A 14,956-nucleotide genomic window follows, 5' to 3' on the forward strand; every position below is an offset into this window, starting at 1 on the left:
GATCGAGCCTTGGTTTTCTCCTGCTCAGCAGTCGAGCTGATTGGCAGGGATAACGTGTTCAGGGAGCTTCTTTCTCAGCCGTGTCCGAGAAAAGTGATGGGGTTAGAGATGTCTACGTCGCGATGGCTTGGAAAGAGGCTGAAGAAATAACCTCTTTCCCTTTATTGGGGTCGCCACGCTAGTCTCCAATAGGCAAAGCGTGTCGCATGAGAAGCATGGTGCACAGACCTCCCCTAATTCCGAGCACCTACCTAGTGTGGTCAGCCCCACAACCGGCCACACCCCAATCCCGGACAGCAGTGCAAGGGGGCCAGAATCACCACCAATTTAATAAGAGAATTTTTATTTGCACCACCATGATCCGGAAAAATCGTGCAAAATTGCCAAATAGGTATATAGGTCCAGATAAAGCCATTTCCGCCGTGAGATTTACAATATCGATCATTTTTGTAGTGTTTTAGGCCTCCCAGCCATCTAGTCCTCCTTCTGGCCGCTGGCCTTCTTCTAGGCCTCCTGAATAGCCTTAATGTTAATGAATTTATTATTGGGGTCAGGAATAACTCTAGATTACTTATACAGCCTAAAGGCCTCTACCTCAACCTCTAGACGCTCAATCTTATTAGTGAGAGCGGCTATTTCAGTGTTCTTTTGATTGAGAGCTCCTGTAGCATTAGATAGTAGTAAGTGAACATCTAGTTGCTCTAGATCTAGTCTAATCTTAATCTGATAAACTGCCTTCTATAGCTCCTTGCTGTACTAGAATAGCCCTCTAGCCTCTTTAGCCTGGCTATTAGCCTTATCAGGGCTCTATAACGATCCTTAATCCTAAGAGGTACGACTACTTCATAGGACTGGAGGTGTGTGGGTTTATATAAGCAGTAGGTGATAGGTGCTGCTGAGCACTAGTGGTTGATTATAGCTAAGATAGCTTTACTCAAAGGTACTTTATTAAATGAGATACTTTAAATACTAGAGAGCTATCTAGGGTAGGTATCTAAGGGTAGATATATGTCTGTATATATAGACAATAGATTATAATAAATCACTATAATCTATAGTGACTAGATTACTTATGATTACTTACTCTATAATAATTATGTGGTCTATATACTTCTGTCTATCTTATTATATTGACCACCCTTAGGGTAGTACCCTATAGTAATAGCAGTTGATTCTATGATATGATGTCCTCCTTTTAGGTTGATATCCTAATAACCTAAGGCTGTTTTTAAGATCTATCTACCTAGAACTAAAACTTCTACTATAGGTGTTAAACTCTCCTCTTAATTCTTTTAGTATCCTTCTGATAATATATTCTTAGGTTGTATTAAGAAATAGAAACTTTCTAATTCTTCTGAGAAATATAAGGCTCTTACTTATATAATTAAAGACTATAGTTATAAAGTTATATCCTATTTCTAGTACTTTAATTATTCTCTGTCTTATTAGATAATAGAAGAGATAAAGAGGTGTACTAAGTATATTAGAAGAGGTTAGTTATATAATAATACTGGTATTCTAATAGGCTCTTATTAGTAACTACTTTCTCTATTATCTTTCTATTATATTAACTGACTTTTCTGTCTAGTATCTTAGGTTTTAGCTAAATAGAAAAGACTGAAATAATAAGAGGAAGTAGGTAAGGAAATAATTAAGTCTATCTTTAAGTATCAGTAAGCCCTTTAGAAAGAGTTTGACAAAGCCTTTACCTATCTTTCTTATATTTATAAATAAAAATATAATATCTATAAGTATTTATAAAAGATAGTAGCCTAAGGTTTATAAAATCTAGATAAATTAGAGGAAATAAAGTAAAAGAAGTCTAAAGTCACTATATAAAAGTCTTCTGTAGTCCTAGAGGTATAGGCTAATAATAGTTTTAATATAATTAACTAGAGTACTATTAGTTTAGGTAGTAGTTAGTTGCTAACTAATCTTAACTTTATTAGTAGAACTATTAAAGCTTCTATTAGTAATATATTAGGTTCTTAATAGGTTTCTAGATATTTTCTATAGTGTTATAGCCTTTCTATTTAATTAGATACTTTCTATCTAATATTCTCTGCTTAAGTATTTATTTAACTTTATACTCTTCTTCTTCTACTTCTACTTCTACTGGTTTCTTTAGTCATACTTCTAGAGAGGCTGGTTCTAGTAAGAAAATATAAAAAATTAGATAAATTTATATTATCTCTAGTAATAATAGTCTGTAGTTAGATATTAAGATTTTTTATATAATCTTAAATAGTCCTAGTTTCTTATAGTCTAATTTATTACTAGATTGTTTTATAGTAATATTTTTCTATAGTAGATAGACTATATCTCTCTTTAAGAAGGATAGTCTCTTTATCCTTTTTCTATTATAGTAATAGTAGACTTATTCTTAGATAAACTTAAGTTCTATTTTTAAGGATGTATATAGCTTCTTAAGATATTCTACCTTAAGAATAATAGATTCTATATTAATCTTATCTTATAGTTATTAGTATACTTCTAGGTTTTAGCTATAGTTAGTAAAGAATAGTAAAACCTTTATTATTTTAGTAGGGATATTATTATATATAAACTATATAAGTAGTAATAGCTCTATCTAATTATCTTAATTATAGTTAATATAGTTATATAGATATACTTTTAATACCTAATTTAAATATTCTATCTATCTATTAGTTTATAGATAATAGGCTATAGATAGTTTCTTATTAGCTTTAAGTTATCCTATTAAGAATATATAGAATTTTAATATATATATTAGTTCTTAATCTATAATAATCTTATATAGTATTCTATAGTTAGCTACTATTATTTATAGGAATATAAATATAAGTTGTTCTACTATATATAACTTATTAAATAGAAGGAAATATATATACTTAGTAAGTCACTCTAGTATTATTAAAATGCTATTATACTTTATTTTAGTAGTTAGGTCTTTAGACTTTAGTAGTTTAATAATAAAGTCTATAGCTACTAAATATTAGGGTTATTCTAGTATAGGGATAGGCTATAGTTCTCTATAAGATAGATATCTTAATATCTTATTGCTATTATATTTATAATATGATTTTTATATCTTTCTGACTATCCTATTAAGTCTAGAGAAGTTATATATTTCTTAGACTCTTACCTTAGTCTATATAATTTCTTTATACCTATAAGTTTTAGCCTTATATATTTCTTATATATATTTCTCTCTTAAGATTAAGGGTAAGTATAATTATCTATTATATCTAACTAGTAATCTCTTAGATAGTTTTTTCTTAATATAGAGATTGTTATCATATTACTAATAGATTTCTTATTCTCTTATTATGTCTAGTAGTATGATAAGTTTAATAAGTATGATTTATTAAGAAATACCTCCTATACTCCTATTAGTTTATATCTATAGAATGGCTTATGTTTCTATAGATATCTTCTATTTATAGTCTAGCTTTTAGATAAGTATATCTACTCTACTATTTTTAGATCCTTTATAATATATAATTTTAAAGTTAAATTCTAAGAGGAATTCAGCCTATTATATCTATCTCTTATTAAGTTCTTTTAATATAGTAAAGTATATTAGATTCTTATAGTCAGTAAATATTATAATTAGATGTTGTATACTACTTAGGTATAGTCTCTATTCTTTAAAATACTTAATAATCACTATAAGTTTCTTATTATAGATTTAATAGTTAAGTTTTAGTCTATATAGCTTTTTTAAAAAATATACTATTAGATAGAGTTTTCTATTATTATTATATTGTCTAAGTTATCCTCTAAGGGTGTAGTTAAATATGTCTGTTTCTAGCTTATATAGTTAATTAGGGTTGGCTATTTATATAACTAATTCCTTAAGTATATTCTTTTTAACTTAGTTAAATACTACCTAGTACTTAGATATCTATTTAAACTTAGTATCTTTCTTTATAAGGTTGGTTAAGAGGATTATCAATCCTCTATAACCTTTTAAATACCTCTAGTAGTAATTAGTAAATCTAAGAAAAGATTATACTTTCTTAATATTTATTAGTATAGGCTAGTTCTTAACTACCTCTAGTTTTACTAGGTCTATCTAGACTTATCTAGGTTTAATTAAGTATTTAAGATAAACCACCTCTTAGATATAGAACTAACTCTTATCTAGGTTAATTAATAGATTTATATTCTATAGGGCTTATAGTATCTAGTAGACATACTTCTAATACTGCTCTAGGGTTTTAGAGTAGATTAGGATATTATTAAGATAGATAATAATAAAGTTGTCTAGATACTTCTATAATATATTATTAATTATATTTTAAAATAAGGTAGGTATATTTATAAGGCTAAAGAGTATTATAAGATACTTATAATATCCTAGATAGGTATAAAAGGTTGTTTTCTACTTATCTTCCTCCTTAATATATATAAGGTTGTAGGCACCTAGTAGGTTTAATATAGTAAACTAGTTAGCACTATATAATCTATTATAGAGTTTAGTAATTAATAATAATAGATATCTATTCTTAATTATAATATTATTAAGTTGTTAATAGTTAATATATATTCTCTATTTACTATTCTTCTTAGGTATCTAGAGGATAGGATATCCTGCTAGTAATTATAATAGTTAAATATATCTCTTTTTAAGGTTCTTCTTAAGATACTTCTTTAGCTTACTTAGTTATAATTTATTTAGCCTATAGATCTTCTAGAATTTTAGCTATATCCTTAATTTAAGAGATATCTTATAGTTATAATATAAATATAGTAGTAATCCTATCTCTAGTTCTTTTTAGAACAGTTTATTATACTAGTGATATTCTTCTAGTATTATTATAATCCCTCTAGATATATTCTATTTTAGGTATAATAATGCTCTATAGATATATAACTTATATATATTCTGTTTCTAAGAAGCTATAGAGGCTAAGTTCTTCTCTAATTATTCCTAACTAGATCTTATTATCTAGATTAGCTGGTTAATAAACTAATTAATAGTAGGGTTATACTTCTATAGCTATAATAGTCCTAATATTATATTATATCCTACTATATTAGTAATATTTAAAGTAATTAGTATTTTCTTAAAGTTAACTATAATAGAGATTTATAACATCTTTTAGTTAATAATTCCTCTATTATATTAGACTAGTTTCCCTTCTACTATATATAATTTATAAGGGTCTTTCTTATAAGCCTATAGTATGTTAAGTTTATTTACTATCTATAATAATATAAAGTTTTTCTAAGCTCTACTATCTATTAGCATAGTAGTCTTATATCCTCTAAGCTATATTTTTATTATAAATAATAATAGGTTAAAGGTTGCTTATAGACCTTTTATCTTTCTACTATTTATTTAACTCTCTAATAATAGTACTTATTATTTTTTAGCACTAATTAACTAATAGCTTCTTTATAGAGTTATCTTACATACTCTATATATTATATTAGTTGTCCTATACTTAATTATTCTTTTAAGGTAAGTATAGTAGCTTTAAGCACTTAATTATAGTATCTTATCTATTATACTAGCGCTTTATACTATTGCTTATAGGCTAAATTAAGGCTGATCTATAGGTTTTAGTTAGCTTTCTTCTTAGCTTATTCTATTATAAGCTAGATTCTTTATACTCTCTTCTTTAAGACTTTAAGATCTAGAACAGGCTTATTCTCTAATAATTTATCTAAACTAGATGTTAGGATAGTAGAGGCATCCTCCCTTATCCTTTATATTCACTTCTATATTAGGCTATATTAAAGATATACTCTCTTCTTTCTGATTTCTTCCTATTCTTCTTATTATTAATACTATAACTCTAGTTTTTCTAAGCAATAGATCTTATATATCACTATAGTATAACTACTTATTAGTTATCTTAGGATATAGTTAATAGGGTAGTTGTCTCTTATTTATAGAGTGGTATACCCTTATACTATATCCTAATAATAGACCTTCTAATACTTTAAATCTTCCTCTAGGTAAGTATATAGTAGATGTTCTTTCTATTACTAGAGTATGAATTAATACTTTAACTTTTTTACTAGATGCCTTAAGTACTTATTAAATATATAGATAGCCTATAAGACCTTCTAATACTACTTATTTTAGTAGTATAGTTATAGGTCTTTCTATTCTTATATAGTTTTCTTTTTCTTCTCTATTACTACTTATTAAGAGGTTATTCTAAGAAGTATGATAACTATTTATCTTCCTATTAATACTAGTTACTATAGGATGATTATAAGTCGCTTATTTCTTTCTTCTTTACTCTTTAGAATTAGGGTAAATAGGTTTTCTTCTCTTTCTTCTTATACTTTAAACCATACTTATATTTACTTACTATTATCTTCTATAGTTATTAAATAGTTATTATAGCTTAGAAGGAATTTATTTCTACTGTCTAAGTTATCTCTTAAGCCTACTTATACTATTTCTAATAGAATAGGCTTTTACTTCTAAGTACTAAATATATACTATTCTCTAACTATAATAACCTTTAGCTATCTAGTGATCTTTAGAAACTATCCTAAGGTTTCTTTACCTTATAGGTATACTAGGTAGAAATTATTATAGTATATAGTCTAATACTTATTATTATATATATTTCTCTAAGCTATATTTACTTATTATATTAGCTTTAATATTCTTTTATACTTTCTCTATCAGTAGTTATAGGTAAAGTGCCTCTTCTTACTATAATTATAATATGTCTTATTATTATTATATTTTATAGTATTAAGTTCTATTAGTCTAGTATATTAGATATTCTTCTAAGTAGTAGTTCCTTTTTATTAATAGACCTTTCTTCCCTAATTTAGGGTATATACTATCCTTTATAGTAGTTATTAGTTTTTCTTTTTACTATATCTTTTCTAGAGCTAGTTATTAATTCTTATAGTAAGTACTATATAACTTATAAAGTCTTTAGATCTTTCTATCTTAATAAGTTTGTCTTTTATAACATCTTTTAGCCTGTTATAGAAGGCTGTTATAAGTAGTTCTACATCTTATTTTAGATGACTTATTACTTATTAGAACTTTATTAAATATTAGATTGCCAACCTAGTCTATTATAGGTTTTAAAGCTATCTTTCTACAGCTTATTCTTTATTAAGGTCTCTAAACACTTCTTTCAGTCTGGCTATAAACTTTCTAAACCCTCTATTAAATATAATAATAGTTTTTATATTATGATTCTTATTATTATACTTTAAATAGTCTTATAAGGTTAGTTTAAATTAGGTAAGTACTTCTCCTTCTAGATAATTTACTATAAAGAGCACTTTATCTACTATAAGCTTATAGTCATCTAAATAACACTTAAGGTAGGCCTTTATTTAGGTAAGCCATCCTTAGAGGTCCTCTTTCTTCCTGCTAAACTTTCTAGGTTTTTCATACTTTAGTCCTTCTTTTATAGCTTGGCTTCCTTAGAGGCTATTAACTTAGTTCCTAAGTTAAAGGATTTTATTATATGCCTACTCTATAGTAAAAGTAGGCCTAGTATTAGTAGAAGATACTTTTTCTGATATGATTTCTATAAATATTACTTAGAGTACAGTTTACTTACTAAATAAGAGTATTTAATATATAATAATTCTTAATCCTAAGAGATATAACTACTTTATAGGACTAGAGGTGTATAGATTTATATAAGTAGTAGATAATAGGTATTATTAAGCACTAATAGTTAATTATAGCTAAAATAGCTTTACTTAAAGGTACTTTATTAAATAAGATACTTTAAATACTAGAGAGCTATCTAGAGTAGGTATCTAAAGATAGATATATGTCTGTATATATAGATAATAGATTATAATAGATCACTATAATCTATAGTGACTGGATCACTTATAATCACTCACTTCACAGTGATTGTATGGTCTGTGCGCTCCTGCCTATCTTATCATGCTGACCGCTCTTAGGGCAGTGCCCTGTGGTAATAGCGGTTGATTCTGTGACAGGCCCTCTAGTAGCCTCTTAGCCTTATCTATAATATCTTTACTCTTTAGGACTCTTACTGGATTTAAAGGCTAGATCTCTATACCTCTAAATCTACTATAAATATTAGCTATAGTAAAAGCTCTCTCTAATACTGTAAAATAGGCTATAAGAAAGTGTCTCTTTTAAATAGAGGTTAAATAATCATAGCTATTAAGCCAGGCTGTCTCTTATATATAGTAGGTCTTTAGAGGTCTAAAAACAGCTATATTAAGTAGCTATATTAGATAGCTTAAATAGGCTGGTAGATAAATTAATTAGACCTATTAATTCTAAGCCTTCTATATAAAATCAGCGCCTATATAGGTGGTATAGTTATTAAGAATAAGGATCTATTAGTAAGCTAGATAATCTAGCTTAATCTCCTTTAAGAAGATCTTATCTAGCTAATTATAGGCTATTAAGATATTTATCCACCTATTTTTACTATAGGAATACTTCTAGTCTCTGATTTTAACTAGAAACTACTATTCTTAAAGAGCCTTACTAGTAAATATAACTATAGAGGTTAGGTACTAGCCCTTAGCTAAAATTATCTCTCTAATTATTATCTATTTATAGTTATTAAAGTGCTAGATATATATATATCTTATTAATATTATCTCTAATACTTTATCATCTCTAGCTAGTCTAATAGAAACTCTAGTCTTATTAAAGTTATAGATATCCTTTAGCTTAATCTTCTTCCTCTCTTAATAGTACCTAAAGTATTAGTAGAAGTCCTCTAACTACTCTTTTATAATAGATTTAACATAAATAAATTTAAGGTATTTACTATACTTCTTTCTAATATATTAATAACAGCTTAAAAAAGCATTAAGCTAGTAGTTACCTAGGGGGTTAGAATCACCTACAGTATTAAGGATCTTAGAGGCAAAATCTCAGGCCATTTTAAAGGTAGGAGCCCGGCCAGCTAATTCCTTATTTAAGATCTAGTTAGCTAGGAAGTCCTCCTAATCAGAAGTAAGGTGCTATAAGCCCTCTTTGGCCCAGACCTTTAACTAGGAGCTATAGAGTCAATCGCTTAAGATAGAACGGGGCACACTGTGACCTTCGGCAGATTTCTGTATTGAAAGTCCCCTATTTTCGACCGCATCAATCGCCTCCTGAATCGCCTCTTCTCAGCAATCAGAATGAACCATTTTGCGACGGAATGCGATGCTTTTTGGTGGTGCTGTGGGTGGGAATAGGCACAGGGGTTGGTCGGGTTTGGGTTGTGGATGGGTGTCTGGTTGAGGGGGGTGGCCGGTTGTGGGGCTGGCCACACTACCTACCTAGGTACGGAGTAGGGAGTACAGTGACTAACTGCACTGGAGCTTTCAGGGGTTCAGCGATAGCTGTTAGCTGTTACACGGTAGAAGTGGACCTTAAGCTGCACTCCACTGCCACTATGATGGATGGATTGAAGCAACGCGCCCTCGAGTCTGTCTCGCACTCCCATGTCCGATGCGCACACAGCAATAGCAACAATCCCACTGAACTATTCCGAGGAAACCCCGTACAGGCCGCAGTCTCTTGGGACCCTTGATCTCCAGGATTGTGCAAACCCACGAGCAGCAACTGTGCACCAGCCAAAGCATGGACAGCTGAGGAGCTTGTGCTGTGCTGAAACCCCTCCTCGGTGACTGCAACATGGCAGTCGCACAGCATGAAGATACTCAGGGCGGAGATCAGGACTTTTTACAGCAGAGCCATTTGTCGTACATTGTCCCCTACGCTACAGACTTTGATATTGAACAAGTCCTTCGGGAAGGCGAGGACTCACACAAAGCCCTCTTCGAATCTATCGAGCAACGCCCATGGCTCTTCTTCGGTATGCGCCAGCGTGTCGCCCCCATGCTTTCCCCTTGGTATATCACTGCTAACATATGGCAAACAGACGAGACCGTCGACATATATCTAATACTAAGGACCGTATACAAGAACGAAGCCGCGCTGCGGTCTTACCTCGCTCGTGTAGTGCTCACTCTCGAAGCACAGATCGTCAACAGCCATGCCGGAGACCGTGAGCATGCACCGGCGACAGAGGTCATACACAATGGCACGGTACCAGAAACGGAAGACCCATTGATCGTCGTCGACCAGGCAGATGGCTCGGAAGACGATGACGGAGAAGAACAGCATGTTCATGCAATCTGGAAGCTCCCTGTCTTTCTTGCTAGGCCCAGGTTGAGGCTCCAGGGACCGTCAGTAACATTCACAGCTTCTGCTGCCCTCAAGCCGGCGCAGGACGCGTCAGCGGCCGAGAAGGACGGCTACCTGGCGAGTAGGACTCCGTCAGGAATGAACCTGCTCGACGCTTTTGCCAGTGACCAAGCGTTGGGCGGTGTGAAACCCCGGCTCTCCGCGCAGCGCGTGTCAAAGGTCGCTCCGGTCACACAATCGAGGTCACAACATCGTCCCATCAAGGGCCTTCAACACATCACCCTGAAGATATACCCAGCTCTACACACCAGGGTCCGCTTTGCGAGACCAAATACCGTTCCCTCGAGCCCGACAATACTTGCCATGCTCGAGATCGACTTCACCCCCTTTTTCGACTGCGAGGCCCTCCTCTCCAAGATAGACCTCTTCCTTCCCTCCGGCGTGATCACAGACCTAAACCAAGAACCGGGTCTCGCTCTGCCCCTCTCGTGCGTCGCCCACGACCACATCACCTACCTCTACCGCCTCGCGCCCCAGGAGCGAGAGCTCGACCCGCTCCGCAACCCTACCCAGGACCTCGACATCAAGATCGAGGTCTCCGCCCTGGTCAAGCCGGGCCTCTGCACCCCAAAGCTGACCATGTCCTGGATTACGCCCATCGACTTCACCCCGCCCGTCAACCCGGGCTTCGGGACCCCCATCGCCAACCCTTCCGGGCTCCAGCGCGCCCACCGCCCCTCGCAGCTCTCCATCGACGGCTCCGCCTCCCTCACCGCCCCGGCAGTCAGCCGGCCCGACGCCCTCCCGGCCCTCGAGGCCGCCACCGCCCGCACCCCCGAGACCGCGGTCCCGGACTTCGGCATCACCATGACCTTCGCCGCTCCGCAGGGCCCCGTCTACGCCGGCGAGGAGTTCAGCTGGACCGTCTTCGTCGTCAACCGCACCTCGCCGAGCGCGACCGGCGCCGCCCCGGGCCCGGGACAGGCGGGCCCTATCGCCGCGCCGCCGGCCCCGCGCAAGCTCGCCCTGTTCGCCATCCCGCGCCGGCACCGCCGCAACGACGCCCACCGGACGGTGCGCCCGCCGTCGCGGAGCGGGCGCAGGGGCCCAGCGGGGTCCGCCGCCGAGCAGATCGCCGACGCGGTGCTCGACGAGAACGTCGTGCACGCCATGCAGCGGACGTCACTCGTCGACGCCGCCGAGGTGGTGTGCCTGAGCTCCGACACGCGCGTCGGCCCCCTAGCGCCCGGCGCGTGTCACGTCGTCGAGCTGCGGTTCCTGGCGCTCAAGGCGGGCGTGGTGGGCGTCGAGGCCATCAGGGTCGTCGACCTGGGCTCGCAGGAACACGTGGACGTGAGAGAGCTGCCCATCATGGTTGTGGAGGAGAGGGGGCAGGCGGCATGAAAATTGCTTTGTATCAAATGAGCAAGATTAGAATTCACACCGAAATAGAATGGCATGGCATTCAAATGACATATGCTGCGTATTCGTATTCATAGGCTAGCCCAGTGGTTGAGTTGTTCATATGGCAACTCGTCTGTCTATACATGCATTGTAAACAAAGACTCCATAAGCTATGCATCATAACCACAATTCCATGACCCTATCCTGAACCCTGAAGGTTTCCCAAACAACAGAGAGAAAGGTCATGATCATGCCAAGTCGTCCAAATCCTCATCATCCCAGCCTAAACGCTGGTAAATCGTCTGGTTCTTGCCCGCCGGTGTGGCGGGATCCATCTTTGCTGCTTGTTTCTGTGGCGAAGCTCCGATCACCATGTGAGCCTCGGTCGGTGCATTCCCAGCACTCGTCTGCGATGCAAAAGATCGTGGCATCGCGGGTTTTCTAGCCTGTAGGGGTGATGATGCTGGCACCATATCGTCCGCATGTGGGCTCCTGGACACTTGCAGCGTCGCTGATGTCCGGCGATATGCCACAGGCGAGTGTCGCACGATGGACGGCGATGAAGGTGGCACGACATCCTCCTGAGCAGACCTTGACTGCCTGCCTAACGCACTCGACGGCCGAACGGGCGTCGCTTGTACTTTTCTAGACGTAGGTGTGTCACCCACGTTTGGCGAATCGAAGAGACTCTTTCGCCTCGGCGGAGCCGTCGACGACGATGGCACCGAGTCAAAGAAGCCGGGTACTTGGGGACGCTCGCTTTTCCCGCTAAAGGATTCTCCGGCGAGTGCGTCCCTGAACCTGTTGTTGACCGGCGTGGCCTTCACAACACGGTCAGAAGAGGTACGAGATTGAGTCTTTTGCTTTTTCCGCGATCCAGCGCCACTCGCGAACAGCCTTCTCTCGGTTTCCTCGGCAATGGACTTCCCTGCAAGCTGCCTGTTAGGCTTCTTGAGGGCTGATATTGCATCTTGCAATTCGGCATCTACTAATGCGCGTTTTCTGGCTTTGAGATCATCGGCCCCTGTCAGACTCATGCTTCGTGCGAATAGATTCGGCGGTTTCTCCTTCAACTGGGCGGGCTCAAGATGGGGAATACCTCCCAGCATCCGGGGTTCACTCATCTCCCTCTTCAGTCCGGGGATCGGTGCGGCAGTGGCAGATCTCATGTGCGCAATGACATCCGTCGGTCCTCTGGATACACTTCTCCTCAATCTCTCGTTCGACAGAACTCGATCGAGGTTGCGCGTGGGCTTGCCCGGCGCTGGTCTCTTGGCTGCGCTGCCTGGCTTCGGTCGTGCCTTCTCGGCAGCCGACGAAGGCCTATGAACCTTTGGTTTCGGTGGAGAGACAATAACTGGTCCGCCGAGCTTGCGGTTCAGCATATCGCAAAGGTCGGGCAGACGAGCAGAAAAACTGGTGAACGTGTCAGTGATTGCACAGAAATGTCAAGCTTCAGTAGCACGGAGGTACTTACAATGGAAGAATGATGTCCACGCAAAAGTCTTTCAGAGGGTCAGAGCTGGGCTTGCTTCCCTTTTGCCCATCCAATCCCTTCATTTGGGATTCTGCGATAGCTTTGATCTCGTCCAGAGCAACAGACTGCGAAATGCACAGGCGGTCGGCATGGACTTCAACAAGGAATGGAAGGTTGTATTTGTTCCGCTTCTTGGCCATCGGCTCCGCTTTGCCTGCTGGTGTGGTAGACTCCATACCGGGCAGCTGGCTCTCTACAGCGTCCTCGGCAGGGCAGATGGCTTCCAGCGCCAGAATTTCAAGGATCAGGATCATCTGTAGCTGGGTCTCTCGGGTCCGCAAGCACGCAATATGGAATCTCGTCTCCGGGGGTGTAACGGAAACCTCATCGTCGCGCATCTCTGGTTTAGTGGCTGTCCACCACTTCTTGACATGAGCATCTTCACCAGCCCAGATACCATTCTTGCCGAGCTTCATTTTCTTTGCCCTTTTCTTCTTTGAGCTTGCCTCGTTGCCGGAACTGTCGACGGCGGTCTTCATCTGGGACAAAATCTCGGGTATGGACTCGGCATATTTCTTGTCTATTAGTACGGTCGTCATGACGAGGCTCTTGAGAAACTCAATCAGATCCCTCATCTCCAAGTTTGAGTCCGTGTTTAGATGGAAGTCCGCTCTTGCGCGAGATAACGGGCCTTTGGCAAAGTACGCAAGGGAGCCCTGCAAGGTTGTTCAGCCCAGTTGCTTTCGAAAAGAAAAGCAGTGCAACATACCATAGAATGATAGAGAACTTCAAAGTATTGGGCGCGAATGTTTTGAAATATGTCTTGAGCTGACTTTTGTTCAGTGCCAATGGCCTCTGTCCCCAAGGCTTGCTCTGGTTGGGTCAGGCTTTGTGAGTCGGTTTCGGGCTGTGGCCCTGGTGGCAACTCGGTCTGGCTTTCTGGAGTAGGGAGCTGGCTTGGCGAGGCTCCGACAGAGGCCGACTTTTGACTGTCAGTGATAGCTTGGGTCTCCGACCTGGGCCGCCTCCTGACCATGGACTGAATTTCTTCGATTGCAAGCCTTTTCCGTTTGTTCTCCTTGTACAGATGCGGCGTCGTAAGCGGGGGGCCAGAGTCCTTGGTGTTCGCCGATGTTGCATCGAATGGGCGTATACGCTGTTGACAAAAGACTGAAGACTGTTGACTGAGTTTGTCCAGCTCTACCCAGTTTCCGAGTTTACAGACGGTATACAGGCCATTGTCACTTCGCTCAATCGCATAAGCATCGCGGGATGAGTCGCACCGGGCGATCAGAATGCTCGAGCCAAGTCGCCCTTCCAGCTCCAGAATCCGAATCCGGGACTCGAAAAAGCGTGCAGGAGAGAGGGTGCCCGAAGGGCTCGATAGGTCCAGATGAGAGAGGGATACATGCTCCCTTCCAATCAACATGAGGGGGAGCAATATGGACGACTTTGCAAGGACATTCGGAGGATGTGGCTGCCAAGGTTTTAGCACATCTACATCTGGTGTTCACAAATCGAGACATACCCTGATAGAGATTGGCGGCTTCAAGAGTTCTTCCATGGGATGAGAGGAGGGCATGGACTCATGGCTACCCGTCGATACCAAAGTCGTGGCTCCTCTCTTGCGCTTTCTCGGCCCAGCAGAAGAGCCATCTTGGCTTGCTTTGCTCATAGGGTTTTCGGAGGCGGGCGTCAGGACACCAGGAGGTCCGAGACGCGACGCGTCCGGGCTGGTGAGAACTGCCGAGGCCATGGAAGGAAGTTATGAGTGGCCATCTACTGCAAGAGAATAACAATGCATGGAAAGTAAAGAAGGCGCTCCATATCGCAACTCCAAATTGACTCTCCGCTGTCCAGTGCACCTTGGCCAGGACGGTGATATAAGGAATACGATAACGAGGATACAAGTGAAGTCACGCGTCAAGACGCGACGACCGATAAGTGCTGTGCTTGGT

At 38.9% G+C, this 14,956-nt stretch overlaps 2 protein-coding genes across 2 annotated transcripts; one reads left to right on the forward strand and one right to left on the reverse strand.

Annotated features, from left to right (window-relative positions):
• Positions 1 to 9,604: 9,604 nt before the first annotated feature.
• E0L32_011079 (uncharacterized protein) lies at positions 9,605 to 11,521 on the forward strand (the record flags this gene model as incomplete). The annotated part of the gene is made up of 1 exon (XM_031133769.1): positions 9,605 to 11,521. The coding sequence occupies one exon, from the start codon at positions 9,605 to 9,607 to the stop codon at positions 11,519 to 11,521; it is 1,917 nt and encodes a 638-aa protein (XP_030988722.1).
• Positions 11,522 to 11,769: 248 nt separating this feature from the next.
• E0L32_011080 (uncharacterized protein) lies at positions 11,770 to 14,754 on the reverse strand (the record flags this gene model as incomplete). Its single annotated transcript, XM_031133770.1, has 4 exons — positions 11,770 to 12,937; positions 12,999 to 13,714; positions 13,768 to 14,475; positions 14,527 to 14,754. The coding sequence occupies 4 exons, from the start codon at positions 14,752 to 14,754 to the stop codon at positions 11,770 to 11,772; spliced, it is 2,820 nt and encodes a 939-aa protein (XP_030988723.1).
• Between the last annotated feature and the right edge of the window lie 202 nt (positions 14,755 to 14,956).

Source organism: Thyridium curvatum, assembly GCF_004353045.1.
Source record: "Thyridium curvatum strain D216 chromosome Unknown NODE_97_length_144783_cov_81.221394, whole genome shotgun sequence".
In the NCBI taxonomy this organism is placed as follows: domain Eukaryota; kingdom Fungi; phylum Ascomycota; class Sordariomycetes; order Thyridiales; family Thyridiaceae; genus Thyridium; species Thyridium curvatum.